This window comes from Ceratosolen solmsi, unplaced genomic scaffold (genome assembly GCF_000503995.2).
Source record: "Ceratosolen solmsi marchali unplaced genomic scaffold, CerSol_1.0 scaffold39, whole genome shotgun sequence".
NCBI lineage: Eukaryota > Metazoa > Arthropoda > Insecta > Hymenoptera > Agaonidae > Ceratosolen > Ceratosolen solmsi.
This window is the reverse complement of record NW_011948433.1, coordinates 1,666,995-1,682,876: the sequence shown is the minus strand read 5'-3', so window position 1 is coordinate 1,682,876 and position 15,882 is coordinate 1,666,995. Positions and strand designations below refer to the sequence as shown.

The 15,882-nt window shown below is 29.0% G+C and overlaps 1 protein-coding gene across 1 annotated transcript; it reads left to right on the top strand.

The window, feature by feature from the left end:
• The first annotated feature begins 1,001 nt into the window (after positions 1 to 1,001).
• Positions 1,002 to 15,225, top strand: Grd (GABA-gated ion channel). The gene is made up of 7 exons (XM_011502441.1): positions 1,002 to 1,063; positions 3,584 to 3,767; positions 5,656 to 5,876; positions 7,191 to 7,273; positions 8,304 to 8,441; positions 13,472 to 13,636; positions 14,637 to 15,225. Exons 1-7 carry the CDS (start codon positions 1,002 to 1,004, stop codon positions 15,110 to 15,112), a joined length of 1,329 nt encoding a protein of 442 aa, XP_011500743.1. The 3' UTR covers positions 15,113 to 15,225.
• The last annotated feature ends 657 nt before the right edge of the window (positions 15,226 to 15,882 follow it).

The window sequence follows — 15,882 nt, the reverse complement described above, 5'->3', positions numbered from 1 at the left end:
TAAATAATAATTGTTTAATACAACGAATGGCAGCTTATTAGTTATTTATTGAAATTGAATTATTTCGCGAGAAAATCAGTTTTTGGAAATTCTTATTAAGACATATAAATTCCATATCATAAATAATTCAATTCCCATTTCAACTCAACTGCTCTAACTTTCTTATGTATGTCGTTGTAGAAAATTCTATGAAAGTGTATCACTGTAAGAAAATCTCACCTCAAACGAGTAACAAACAAATTATAATGCACAATTCCCGTCAGCTTGAATGTTTATAAATACTAATTACTATAACTGTAACAATTTTATTTATCTTCTTTTTATTTTTGTTTGTTTGTTTATTTGTTATGTAAATAGGCTTTTATGTATAAATAAATTGTGTAGATACGCTTTAAAACGAATGAAATACGTTAGAATTTACAATTGCAATTGCAAATAATTGCGAATGTAGACCTATTAGCATATCCGATATCTTAAATTTTATATAAAATGTAGAAAAAATATTAATACAAATTGTTTAAATCACAGAAATAATTGACATTATTCTGGAAAAAACGTGTTGAAGGGAAGCAACCTTAAATGTTAAAGAATAGGAATATGTTCAACCAAAATATACAATATATGTATAAATATTAAAGTAAGAAGTAATAATTACATTTGAATATATTAATTTCTGTTTAGGTTGATTAATTGCGATTCGCACTTAGTGGTAGTAAAATCAACAGGGCTCCTTTCTCGCGCATCTGCTCTTCCTGCCAGAACGAATTGCATAATACTCGAGTAAAACAAAGTATCTCAATCGACTATGCTGGTCATTACAATTAGATGGTGTGACGTTCTTGCACGTGTACCGCAATCGCAACTTCAGATCTTACGATTCATGAACTGATAAATTCACGGGGACTATTATTCATTCGTACGGGGAAGCTGCTGAAAACACTTTCCTCTAGAAGAAGTCTCGGGGAGAACGGGACCGACGCTAAGGAAGCCACGTCGGCGTCATGCAGGTCCGGATCGCTTTCTTCATCGTCAACTGCCTTGTCTTCTTTTACGCTGGTCGACCGTGAGTATAATTATTGTGCGCGCTGGGTGAAGTTTGGGGGGAGGGGAGGGAGGATCAATCTGATGTTATGTTGCCTATTGTTAAGGGGTACCCTGGTTAAACGGACACTGATTCAGAAAGTAAGAGTGGACTGACGGCTGCTTTGGTCAGGCCTTTAACTCATTAATGATTTATATTATATTTTAAACGAACCCATTTATATTTATATTTTTAATTTAGACGTAACGAATACATATTTATATTTCAAAATATTTTAGACTCTCTTAAACTACTTAAGTGCTTAATGGTAATATATTATAGCAATGAAGATGTTTAATAGAAATTTTTTCAATCATGCAATTTTGCTTTTTTGTACCAACACAGTATTTCTGTTTAAATTTGTAGTTTTAAATAATATTATTAAACTCGTGTAAAAATTACTCAATTACTCTGCAACATAAAAAGCCCGATAAACACTCCTGTATTTAAATATTTATAACTTGTTAATTTTTGTAATATTATTTTATATTATTTTGTATTTCATTTTGTTTTCTTTTTACATTATAGTCAATGTAATGACCTTATCATATTTTAATATGTATACAATATCACCAAACATGAAGAAATATATTTTTATGTATTGTTTGAGAATGCATATAATCATGCATATATTAATTGTACATTATAATTTGTAAAAAAATGTGTTGATACAACTTTTAATTTAAATTTTATTAAGAGATATTTTGATACATTGTCGACGGCCTATTACTTAAGAATTTATTATCAAAAAGTGATTTTATTCAATAGAATAATTGCATTGAATTCATGATTTGTTTTAGATTTTTCTGATAATAAACTTATATTTCGTAATTCGCAATCCCATCCGTATAAACTTTCAAATTACTGTTAACTATATTCGGTTTATCAAAGTCTGGCTTTAATATATCTATGTATGCAAACACGTTTATAGTATATTTCTTTTATACTTATTTTAATAATATCAGTATATTAAAAATGTTAATTTATTACTATATATTCCGCCTGCATTCGTATTTACATTGTTATTCATAATAAATTTCATTATCTCCTATTCATATATTTTTTATCCATAATAACTTAACTTTTAACAAATAGTTAAAATATTGAAATAAAGAATTATTTTTTCTTTAAATGTGATATATTAAATAAATGATTTAATTTCATATTACTTTTTTATAATAATTATATGGAAATTATTAATTATATTATTAAAATGATAGCAGTAATTGTTAATGTAAGCAAAATATATTTAATCGAATACTCCTACTAATGATCGTAGTTATTATTATAATATTAAGTAATAGTGCCCTTTGAAAACTGCTATCAATTTTTTTTTTACATTTGATTTGTATCATATATTATTTGTATGTACAAAAGCTTACTAAATTAATGAATAATTTCAATTTTTATCAATTACTCGATATATAAATATCATCATAAGCATTGCAATTTTTTAAATCCAATGAAAAATGCCATAATAAAATTAAAAAATTTTCTTTATTCTTTATTCATTTATTACACAGTTCATCTCTGCTTTTTTAGTAGCTGAAATAATCTAATTTTTATTAATAGTAATACATAAATTAACATTCTTAATTAAAATGAGTAGTCGCCATTTATTATTATATTGTATTACAATATGTTACATTGCTTCAGTGGAGCATAAACGGTTATAAAGAGAATTGTTTGATGTAATAAATCGAATAAAATCACTTTTATTGAATATTGTAATTTTAAATAAAAATGCGGATTCTTCTATATAACCTAAATGTATCATAAAAATAAAATTAAACAATGTCTACAGCAAGGCCAATAATCAGTTCTGCGGATAATTCAGTAGTTTGCCATTACGAATAAAATCTTCTGTTAGAATTTAATATTATAGTACATTACTGATATTGTAATAATAAATACTCCATCGTATTCATTATAATAATGAAAAGCTATCATCCGAAGTAAAATGAAATATTAACTTTACATTAAATACATAATAATAAATTATAATTAAAATGATGATATATATTTGTAATGCAAGTTCCTCTTATGAAGAAAAGTTCCTAATATTTTGTGCAGAGCTAATTATTGTATAGGTGATGTGAGATTTTTCTTATGCAGGATAATAAGTAAACACTATCGAAACAATTTGAAACAAAAGACAATGAGGGGAAGTGTCGATAAAAGTTTAACCGAATGGAGAAACGTAAGTGAGACTCTAAGCTGACAGGCGAGTAAGGTCTGCCTAACTAAAAGTTAAGTAAATTTTAGCCTGCAGTTAGTCGGTCACAGGTAAAATACGCTCAAGCAATTGGGTCAGGAAATTTCTGTTTATCGCAATTTTACCGTATGTGTCCTACTCGCTCATCCACTAGCATTTCATTCATCCACTGGAAATAAAATCCTTGTAATAGGCTCGTCTTCGCATTACATACGATATGATCCTAAACATGATTCCTTGACAACCGTGAGCCCATTACCCTCTAACCAAGCGTCCCTTGCACGCAGAGCGGCAGCGGTGCCGAGACGCGAGCGTACCCAGAGCAACAACCACGCCAATATCAGCGAACTCCTGGATAATCTTCTCCGGGGTTACGATAACAGCGTGAGGCCCGATTTCGGAGGGCCACCCGCAACCGTCGAGGTCGACATCATGGTGCGCAGCATGGGGCCCATATCCGAGGTCGACATGGTGAGTTTTAGGATTATGGTCACAGGTGATATCAACTGATGATGAGCTTTGATCGAGAGGAGGTTTCGGAAAGCCGCGATCGAATTGAAAAAGAAACCGATGGCGACACGAGCGCGAGAGACAAGGACATATGACAGCTGCACGTGATTCAGCTTCGAATAGCAAGTGGTTTTGTGTCTATCAGTCACGGTATCCTAGCGATTACCAAGGCTAAATGGTTATCCTGATAATTTTATTAAACCATTCGCATTCAATATTTGTCTTTAAAATTATATATATATATATATATATATATATATATATATATATATGTGTGTATGTAATAAATTAAATAAAAATAAAAATAAAAACAAAATTAATAAGGGTCTTGTTGATTAGATTCGCTATTGAAATGGTTTTTTTTTTTTTTTACGAAAGATGAAATACTTCATCGTATTCTTTATAATAAAGAAAAGCTATTATCCGCAGTAAAATGAAACATTAATTGTGCATGAAAATTGATTATTATATTTCCTAACGGCTTATTGATTACTAAAAGTCGATGTCAAAGGATATTATAAAGAAAATTATAATTATCTAGAATCTATTGATTTTCTTATAATATAGAATTACGTACATCAGTGTTCTTAAATCCGGATCAACTAAATCTCTTCTGAAGTTATATTCACCTAACAGATTGTAATATAACTACATTGCGATGACATAAACTTCACGTTCTGTCTATAATAATTAAGTACGATAAAGCTGAAATAATATTTGAATTTGGCTAGATTTATATTATTTTAAATTAATATTAAAGATAATTATACTATTTGTAATAATTTATCAAGTACAGTTAGAGTGTAAAAATAAGCGGAATGCTTTTCAATGAAAATATTTAATAAATAATAATAGAATAAGAAAATATTGATTAATTGAAATTAAATTCGAAAGCAACATCGTTTTCTTATATTAATTTTGAATAAATATGCATACATTTTCACAGGTTAAAAGCGTAATTGACGAAACAATACAAATACAATTTTTAGGTAGAGTGATTTATAGCGAGATGTTAAATTTTTCGTAAAAAAATGTAATATTAATTTCCTAATATTATAGATAATAATAAAATAGAATTATCGGCGAAACATTATTTTAGAATAGCATTGCTTGTAATATTTCTTAATATATTATTTTAATTTATAAAAGTCGCGTGATAAGTATATTTAATAAGTAATGAAACACAGAAATATTTATGTATGCATAATGACTTATAAAAATTAATTTTTTATTATAAAAAGGTTAATAAAAATATAAAAAAAATATCCTAATTTGTAATATTTATATTTATAACATTTATAACAAAAATATCCTAATATTCATAGTTACGAACATTCGTGTTTCATAAATAATCGAACCTTTAAATTCTACTAATTTTACAAGTTTAAGTTCTACTAATTTCCCATTGCATCTTAAATTATGGCACAAGTTTTAAACATTTATTTTGGAGTTAGATATCTTGTTGCTGTCAGGGTTCCTTTTAGCCCTAACGGAGCCCCAATGATACTCTTAATAATCTTGTAAAAATATAATAATTTAATAAATAACTTGATTTACAAGCAATCTTATGTAAAGGTATTTCCCGTTCGACGTAATTAGCCACTACACTTGCTAAAATACACGGATTATGTTCCATGAATATTAATATTTTATTTTGTAATTGCAAGAAGGCTGTAAATTATTTAAAAAATAACGATTAAATTCTTCATTGAGCGAGACGATGATAATTTAATACGAAGACATTTTAGAAAAAAAAAAACCTTGAAATTGCAAGGGTGAAAGGCAACTATTAAGAACTATATCAAGAAAAGATAAAAGATAAAAGACCTTTTTCCCTCGTTTCTCGCAGACCTACTCGATGGATTGTTACTTTCGTCAGTCGTGGGTCGACAGGCGACTCGCCTTCCAAGGAGGCAAGGAGACCCTGGCCTTGTCGATCTCGATGTTAGCTCGCATCTGGAAACCCGATACCTACTTCTACAACGGCAAACAGAGTTACCTACACACCATCACTAGCCCTAACAAATTCGTCAGGCTCTATCAGGATGGCCGAGTTCTTTACAGCTCGAGGTACTATAATTGTATTAAAAAAAACTCTCGCTTTACTTCAGTTTTACGGTATTTTTCAAAGAAAAATGTGTATCGCAAGCCCTATCGATTTTTCTGGTATAATCGATTTTGTGTGTAATGAAATTAAAATCATTTAATTGCATGATTAACGGAATGATGTAATGTGGGAGTAATTTTCTATTATCGGTTTCGTAACGATAGATTGTCCGATTGTATCGCTAGTTTTATTTGAAAATTTTCTATTTTCATTCATTTTTAAAATAAATTCTTCTCTATATAATAAGTCACTTGTAGTAGTGAATCGAGATCTGAAATCATAATATAAAATGGCACGACGAATATCGAGACAATCATAAGATAATTATGAAATGAAAAATGTACAACATTCATTGAACGTCTATGAATTGAAAATGAATTGCAATTTTGAAAATTGCTAAAATTGCATTCTGTAATAAATATTACAAAATTTTTAAAAGTTTTTCAATAAAATGTACTGACATACGCCCACGCGCGCACGCACACACACACGCGCACACACACACACACATACGCGCGCGCAAACACGCACACACACAAATACACACACACACACACACACAAAACCCACATTATCATCATTATCAAATTGGATAAATAAAGAAAACGGAAATTTCAATACTCAATACATATTCACTGCTCTGGTCATAAATAAAGATTCGAATTTAAATTGAAATATTCTCCAACTTTTCCCCTTAAATTAAAGTAACTTTTGAAGTAAAATTTGAAAACAATCGATTAGTTAACTGTCCACATGGAATATATTTCGACCTACATTGAGACTTTGACGCGCCCGTAGGATATGACGAACTTCTGAAAATTGGATCTTGTTACGCGATGGTACAAAACATGCATTTAAAATCACGAAGCTTTGCCGTTTGAATCTCTTAGAAAATTCTGCGTCGATTCAGAATCGTCCTTTGTCTCATCTCCCCCTGATAAATCGCATTGGCCTCATTCGTCACAACTAATCTCCCAGAATTTTGTGAAAGTCGTACCACATGTGCCCCATCTCGTTCGTCAAACGCTCCGACCCTTCAGTCCGTTCACAGCCCTTCCATTGTCCGCGGTCAATGCCAGGAGGGAAGAGGAGAGGTCATCTTCGCGCCAATGTTCGCTCGAAATTCCTATTCGTAAATTGACATTTTGCGATGCGAGTGCACGCGCGAGGATTCGAGTGGCTTTTCCCTCGCCCTTCTTCCCTCTTCGGTGATCGAACCTTCCACCCTGGATTTATCGCGACCGAGACACATCCAAGACTGGAATTTGTCTTTGCAGGCTCACCATCAAAGCTGCCTGCCCCATGAATCTCGAGGACTTCCCTATGGATACTCAGCAGTGCCCACTTAAATTTGGAAGCTGTCAGTGATAGATAAGCATTATGACTTTTATCCTTACATCCATATAGCGGTAGTATTGATGTGCTAAAATTTCACTAATACTACACAAAATCGTCCACGCTTAATTAACTAAAAAGTCCATTGACGATTGAACGCTTTTGATGGTATCCTTCTTTTTTACACAATGAAAAAGTTTCAAATTTAAATAGCTCCGTCAGTGCTTGTATAGTTCAAAACTCTGTGTTGCCTGTGTCCTGTGCACTAAAATTGTTCCCTTTAAAGTAAGTTGTGCGAATAGTTAAGTAGATTTAACAATGAAATGCAAATTTTTATTTTAAACCGAAAAAAAAACAATAATTATTACATTCATGGAATAATAATTCAGTATACTACGGGTTTTTCATATTTTCGTTTTTTATAGTGTCGAAACAACATTTTGAACGAAAAAAAATTGTTAAAATGGATCGTTATTAATTTAAAAGAAGCGCGTGTTTTCCCTTCTAATTAAATAGTAATTGAACGAAAATTTAATTATACAATAATACTTGCTAAGGGTAAATTATTAGTAGCACTTAAAGATAATGTAACCTATTAGATATTTAATATATTCAAATAGACAAAAAGTCAAGATCTCGATAAATGAAAAATATTGAATTCTTAGAATATTAACTTTGAAAGAATAAGTATTTCGCATAAGGAATTTTTATAATCGTATATTTAAATTATTTTTAATAAGATATGCTCGATTCCTTAACACGCCAAACTCTTTCTAATCAAACAGTCCATATGATAATGAATCACAATTGTACAAAGCAAATAAAAGAAAAAATTGTTATAAATCATAGGTCCGAATTGTATAACCGACTGATAGGAAAAAAATGTTATTTTCCAATACACATAAATATGTTGAAATTGTTATACGCAGCTTATCAACGCATTATCAATCGAGCGATGTATAAGCTGTCAGATATGCTTCTAATTAATCTTGCGATGTAAAATAGTCGAGGAAAATGTTAAATAGTATTTATGCTCTGCTATTTCCTGTTTATAGACGGATACACGACTCGCGACGTAATATACAAGTGGAATAGTGCAAGGCAAGTAGCAATTGCCCACGACATGAAACTCTCGCAGTTCGATCTCGTTGGTAATCCTACCGCCAATTCCACTGATTCTACGTTATCACAAAGTAAGCCAATTACAAACTTTGTAATATATTAAATCAATTGCATGACGTAGAAGCTACAATTGATAATGGCATCGTAAGCATCGCTTGATCCATCGGCACCATCAACCTATTCATTATTAAGCATCGTTTATAATAAAGCATTTGTTATTATTATTGCTCGTTTAATATTATATTGAATATTATTGTTATTATTATTATTATTATTATTATTATTATTATTATTATTATTATTGTTGTTGTTGTTGTTATTGTTATTATTATTATTATTGCTTTTATTACTACTATTGTTATCTTCTTTACTACACTACTAGTGTCGCCACCGCTATCACCGCCACCACCACCCCCATTACCACCATCACCACAATCACCACCTCCACTACCACCACCACTACTACTACTACTACTACTACTAATACTATTTATTATTATTATTATTATTTCAATTAAAGCGCAGTCCTTAAATATCTAAAATAAGCTAATTACTGCTCATTTCTTGCTAGCTATGCGTCCTCGAAAGCTGTTTCTAGTCGAGAGCACAATGCTGCTTACTAATGTGAATCTTAGTAAACCACTTGCGCTCTTCCATTCTGCTACTTTGATTATATTGATGCACATTTTCTAAAAAATGTATGAACTGATTTCTATTAGAATTAATTATTAGAATTATTTCATTCTTTATTTATTTGAATTAAAAAAATTAAATTAAATTAAATTAAAAAAGTATAAATAAATAAGCAATAACTACATATACTTTTCAATTTATGCTTTGAATCGTTGTCACTTAATACACGCGACACTTGTAAATTATAATGTACTTGCTAATTATGAAATAACCATTTAAAATATGACAATCCTTATTATATGGCTCGAAGCGTTAATTCATTGAAAATAATTTAATATCGTATACCTAGAAAATCATAGCATTACAAAATATAAACATTTTATTGTCGATAAGATAATTTTTATGAATATTGTTTATAAACATGACACATTTTATCTAATCATAATGTATATTCTACTTCTTACAATTTAACTATTTATTATTTTCTCATTTTACTCGTTCTCTTTTTATTCGATTTTAATTTTCTTTACTTTTAAATATATTTTTAATACACTGTTCGTGACAATGTTATTGTTATTTAATACAAATATTTATAGAATTTCAAAAAATATCCACGAATGATTTTTAAATTCTTATTTCACTTGTATATTAATTTTTCTTTCGAAATGTATAAATAAAATATGTCTGAAGAAAAAGTCATTGAGTATTAGTAAGTAGGTAATTTTATTTTTATTATCAGCTAATTGTATAATTTTGGTGGTTACTATTATTATTTGACCTGATCTATCTACTTCCCCGGGTCACTTTTCAGGCTACTTTTTTTGTTATAATTTCTATTGTTATAATGTCTCGATTTCCTGTGTTATTATCTCTATAATTATATCTTTTATTCTATTAAATTAACCATTTACGGTCTTGGGCTATTAGAGTCATAATATCAATTACTATTTTATTGCAGTCACGACCTCGCCTTTTATTACTATAGATTAAATCTATCTGCCTATGATCTACACGCTTTCAATTTTTTCCCAATTTTATTTCTTGTATTTATAAAATATCTTCTCAGTTAGCTTATCAATTCATTTTACTACCTCCTTTACGTTACTTTGATTTAATACGATTATGTCCAGCTTATATCTTGTATCTCCCTTATACGAGCAATTTCACATCTTCTTATTTCTTTGTTTGTACCAATGAATTCACTTTTCTCTCCTTAATTAGATTCACTCTTTTATTTACTGAATTATCATTCTTACTTTATTTTGCAATTATACTCCATACAGATGTCGGTATATCTATTTCTTTTCTTTTTTTTTTCTGTATACATCATGTTTATATTTGTACTCTATATGCGCTTTATTGCTGTTCGACATGGCGGTTTTGAAAATACTTTTAGCGCTTCGTTATCTATTACCTGCGCTATTTTCCTCTACACTTTTCTACGATTAGCATATTCTTTGACATACTTGTTTTTATTAAAATTTTATATTTTTAAGCAATATATTATTTATATACGTCAACTGGTTTCATTACATCTAGATGATTTATTTCTGAGTAAATTATCGAATAATTAAAAATAACAATTTTGCTCATTTAATTTAATATCATTATTTATTATTATAATATATTTTGTAAAAATTTCTAAGAAAATTAATGAAAAAGTTAAGAATTTAGCTTTGTATGTAGAACTTATAATTTCGGAAAATAAACTGAAATTAATTAATTTATATAATATGTTGATATGCGTAATAAATAAAATAAATTAATGCAATTATATAATGTATACAATAATCTATGAAAAAGTCGTATAAAAAAATTACATAAATTTATTTTTGACTTGGACTTGAAAAAAATAGCAAATAATGTCAGGACAACTGATACATTAAAAAAGATCAAAGAATTGCTGAATTAAAGGAATGTTAATGTTAAAGTTATAGAAAGATAAAAGATATAAAAAATGAACGGAATAAAATCAATTTCATTATTCGTAATTCTAACATTACTGGTTATAATATTATTATTAATATACTAATCGTGACTTGCTGTTAAATTCTCTATTTAAATATATAAAATGTAGTAACTGTTAAATCTGTAATTGCCAATACTATGAGTCAATTATAACATCGAGTAATATCTATTAATACCTCTATCATCATACAAAATTAAGTCTTTCGATGTGCATCTTCAAATGAGCAACTTTAACCATTTAAATAATCTGATCAATTTAGATATAATGAACACCTTGAAATGAATGTCTTGTATATATTGTAGAAAAGCTGAATAACTAAAATAGAACTAAATAATCATTATTATTTTTGCTAATGTAATAATATCAAATACCTATATTTGCCTTTGATGTGGCATTTATGTATTTATTTTCTCTCAATTCTCGCGTCAATTGAACATTGATTAAAATTGAAGATAATACGAAAAACTAATTCTGTCGAATTTTTTTACTTCCTAATACTTTTTTATTTTAACTGTAAAGAGACTAGGCCTAACATCAAAGTCTCGGAATAATTTGAGAATTTAATTATACTTATTACTTCGATACAAAGCTTTTTAAAGGCATTCGATTTGACCAATTATAAGATGCTTTATGTACTATAAAAAAAAAAGCTCTTAAATAGAAAACTGAATTTAGTTTCAAATAAAAAATTATGGTAAGATAATACTTAAATTAAAAATCATATCAAAAAGTTTATATGTATATGTTTTGCGACTTTTTCACCTTTATTACGATAGCTTATCTTATTTATATCTTAAAATAATTTTATAAATAATTGAGACCTGTAGAGTGATTGAACAAATGTATGCAAATATATTGAAAGATATATAGAGAAAGAGAGAAGTATCATGCGATTCTAACGTCAGTCTCATAACAGTAATATTTTTCTCTTTCTTCAACTTTAATTTTATTACTCTTTCTCTTTTCACCTTTTTCTCTTATATTTTTGTTATATTTGTGTTCAGTCGATCATATTTTCGTTTCACCTTCACATGCTTATTCAATCGATGAGTGCATATGTCAATCAAATATAATGGGCAAAGATTTTATGAAGCATAAAAAAATATTATGTAAATTAAATAGATTAAATTATTAGTTGATAGTGAATTATTCATAAAGTTTGGAATTTATTTATAAAAATTGTTAATTAAAATATGAATTTTTGTATGATTAATATCAAATTTTTCTTAAATGAAAATAAGTAATTACGCCTAGTTTATGAAGTAAAGTTAGTAATAAGTAAGGTTCATTTTAATTAAAATATAAAGTTCCAATGGATTCATCTACCAACAACTTACTATAGTTCAAACTGTAAAACAATTTGCAAATTTATTAATGAAATAATTAATGTTATACCGAGAGATGATTAAGAAATTATCTAAAAATTTGTATATTTTTCAAAGTAACTTTATGATTAATAATTTTGAAATATTTTAAATACATCATATTTTAAAATTATATTTAAATTTAAAAACATCAAATATTTTAAATATATACATTATTTGCCTTAATTTTTAATATAAAACAATCGATATTATTATTTTATAATTCTTTTTGACAGATAAGTTCACCCATAATTATCTCAACCAAATATTTTTCCAGTCCTCAAAGTTCATTTAAATTAAAAAAATTATTTAAAAATGTATTGATTTGTGTATTTATTTTCATATGCACACGCCTGCATACATTTGCAATAAAGTTATGCTGCTTTTGTTGACGATTTCCCTAACCGCACGATGTACTCGAAAAGCTTTGCCAGATTCCTGAACGTTTACGAAGTAAGAAAAGCAAATGCCAAAGATATATGCAATGCTTCACCCAGTAGTGCCTCTCTTTAATCATTACAGTGGCTAAACTGATTGAGCGGTTATTGACTGAACAGCGTACTAAATCTAATTTTCCTATGTCTCCTTCATTATCTCTCAAGCTCGCAGCACAAGATGTTACAAAAGTTTTATGCTTGGATTATTTAAATATTAAATGGCAATTTTCAATTCACTGATGATATATATATATAAAGTTTTTACATTATTAAATTTCGAGATATAAAAAAGAAGACAAAATGCATAATTTAGCAAATATTATTTTTTATTTCTTTAACTTTAAGACAAGAAATACTTATTTAAGCATATGAACATTTGAATAAAGGACACTTTTACCATTGGTACAATCTTGGATTTGTGTACATTTGGCAAGAGAAAAAATTCAAACTATAAACAATTGTATGGATAATGGTTACTTTTAATACACTTTAATACTAAGTTTATCACTGTTTAATGTTTTTCCTTGTAACAAATACTATCATATTACTTCACATTATCAAATGAATTTGAATCCTAAATTCTATATTGTCTTATGACTGCAAAACTTTGCCCAATAACATACAAATATAACAATATCTAGATAGAACAGTTCTATTTCAATATTACCGAATTCTAAAATAATAAGGCGTACATGCAGATTCGGTTGTTGCAGAGTACTCAATGTTACTAGTGTCGTTTCATTTGAAGAGGCACATGGGAAACTTCCTTATTCAGGTATACGGACCCTGTGTACTACTTGTCGTCTTGTCTTGGGTCTCTTTTTGGCTGAATAGAGAGGCTACAGCTGACCGCGTCTCACTTGGTATTTAATTTAGAATAATATTTTGTTTTGTTTTATATCATTATATTATTCAATTGATTATGAACTAAAGAATAGAAAAAGAAAAATGTTTCCGTTTTTTCATCAAGCTCTGCATATTTATATAAATAAATTGCAATTAATAATTAAACAAGTCATCAAGATAGTATGAAAATATTTTGATGAAAATTAAATGCTATTGATTTCTGGAGTCAGTAATTTAAAACTCTTAATCATAAAATTGAATTTGAGCTGTAATCTCGACAACTGACAAGATAGTATCAGTAGCTAGGAAATCTATATACTTACAATACATGTTTTTTTAATTACGAGAATCATCTTGTGAAAGCTCAAATTCAATGTATTTTGCCGCGTATGTTCACGTGCATAAATGCGAGCGCGCGCACACGCACACACACGGGCCTGTGTAATCATGCACATTTATCGGTATATACAAATAAAAACTTAGGGATTGAATTAATTACACCAAATGGAATTATTGTTTAACGAAATACAATAATATAAAATATTTTATCCTTAAATTGAATATAATGATTAGTGTATTCAATGTTCTGAAGGCACATTTAGACTACTAACTTTGCTTCGAACGGCATCGTTGACAAAATTTGACAATTGACCAAATAAACACTTTTATACATTTTAAAATGAACAATAAAATAGAATTTCAAATTTATAATAACACGTGAATTAACAAAAATATTTACGTCTTTCGTTATATAGTTTTCGTCGTTAATAATATTTTAAAAGGAAAGATTAAATCTTCGCACGGACTTCTTGACTTATAAATTCAATTGCAAATCTAAAGCTTTTCATTCGCATTTATTTATGTCGTAAATATTATAAAGTGAATTAGTTCTTCCGAAACTCATTTAATACAGAAGAGAAATAAATTAATACGTTAATCCTACGCTTAAAAGTATACTTTAAAGAAAAATACAAAACATTCCCATTATAGACACTAATCTCTGAATAATATCTACAGGCATAACAACTGTTCTGACGATGACGTTCCTCGGCCTCGAGGCTCGTACGGATCTGCCAAAGGTGCCCTACCCCACGGCTCTCGATTTCTTCGTGTTCCTGTCATTTAGCTTCATATTCGCCACGATAATCCAGTTCGCAGTGGTGCACTACTTCACGAAGTACGGCTCAGGTGAGTGTTACTTCAGCTCGGAGACGGAAAATGACCCCCAATCGAGCGACTCGGACTCTGAACACCACCATCAGCAGCAGCAGCAGCAGCAGCAGCAGCAGCAGCAGCAGCAACAACAACAGCAGCAACAGCAACAGCGACAGCGACGATCTGCGAGACATCATCGCCGAATGCCCAGGTATAATTCCGTTTCGAAGATCGACCGGGCAAGCAGACTCGTCTTTCCCCTCTTTTTTCTCGCTATCAACCTCTTCTACTGGTTCGCCTATCTTTCGCACAGCAAGAGGATCAACTACTTCAGTTGAAGTGTTTCACACTTCTTAAATTAAGCTCTGATACATCTGCCTATTGGCGTACGAGACATTACATACTGGATTATGAAAATGTAAAAGTGCGTGTATAATATACAATATAATTGCCGACTCAGAGTGCCACTGCAGAGATATTTTCAAATTTTAGAACTACATACACAAAGGAGGTGAAAAGCACTCACTTGCCTTTATTACGCACATAATACCTATATTCTAATTTCGTTTAATTTTCACGTTCTTTTGCCAGGTGAGAGTTTTTCATCAGTGAATTTATTATTATTGTATATGTATATAAAGGGCATCGGCAAGTTTCTTGTATTGCGAGTAACGACGAATTATCCATAGCCTTAATCAAGAATAAAATGTACATTAATGAATTAATGAATTAATGAAAATCCGTGATAAGAAAGCATTATTAAGTAAATTCATTATTTATTACGCATTATTTCAATTGGAAATATTTCTGTATTAATGCCATATTTCGTAATCTAATTTTTACTAATTAATTTGAAACTTCAATTTTACTTCTCCAAAAAGTATATCTTTTACGGGTCAAGATAATTTTTTTTAAAAAATCTTTTCATTATAATGTAAAGCATATAAATACTTAATAATTAACAATGAGAGCAAAATGTATATAAAAATCAATTTTAATGTTAATATTTATAAATAATAATTTTTCATTCTACTTGGAAAATATGTATGCGAGTTAGTGAAAATATTCATTTATTTAAATTCGGTGGATTCTTAAATACGCATATAAA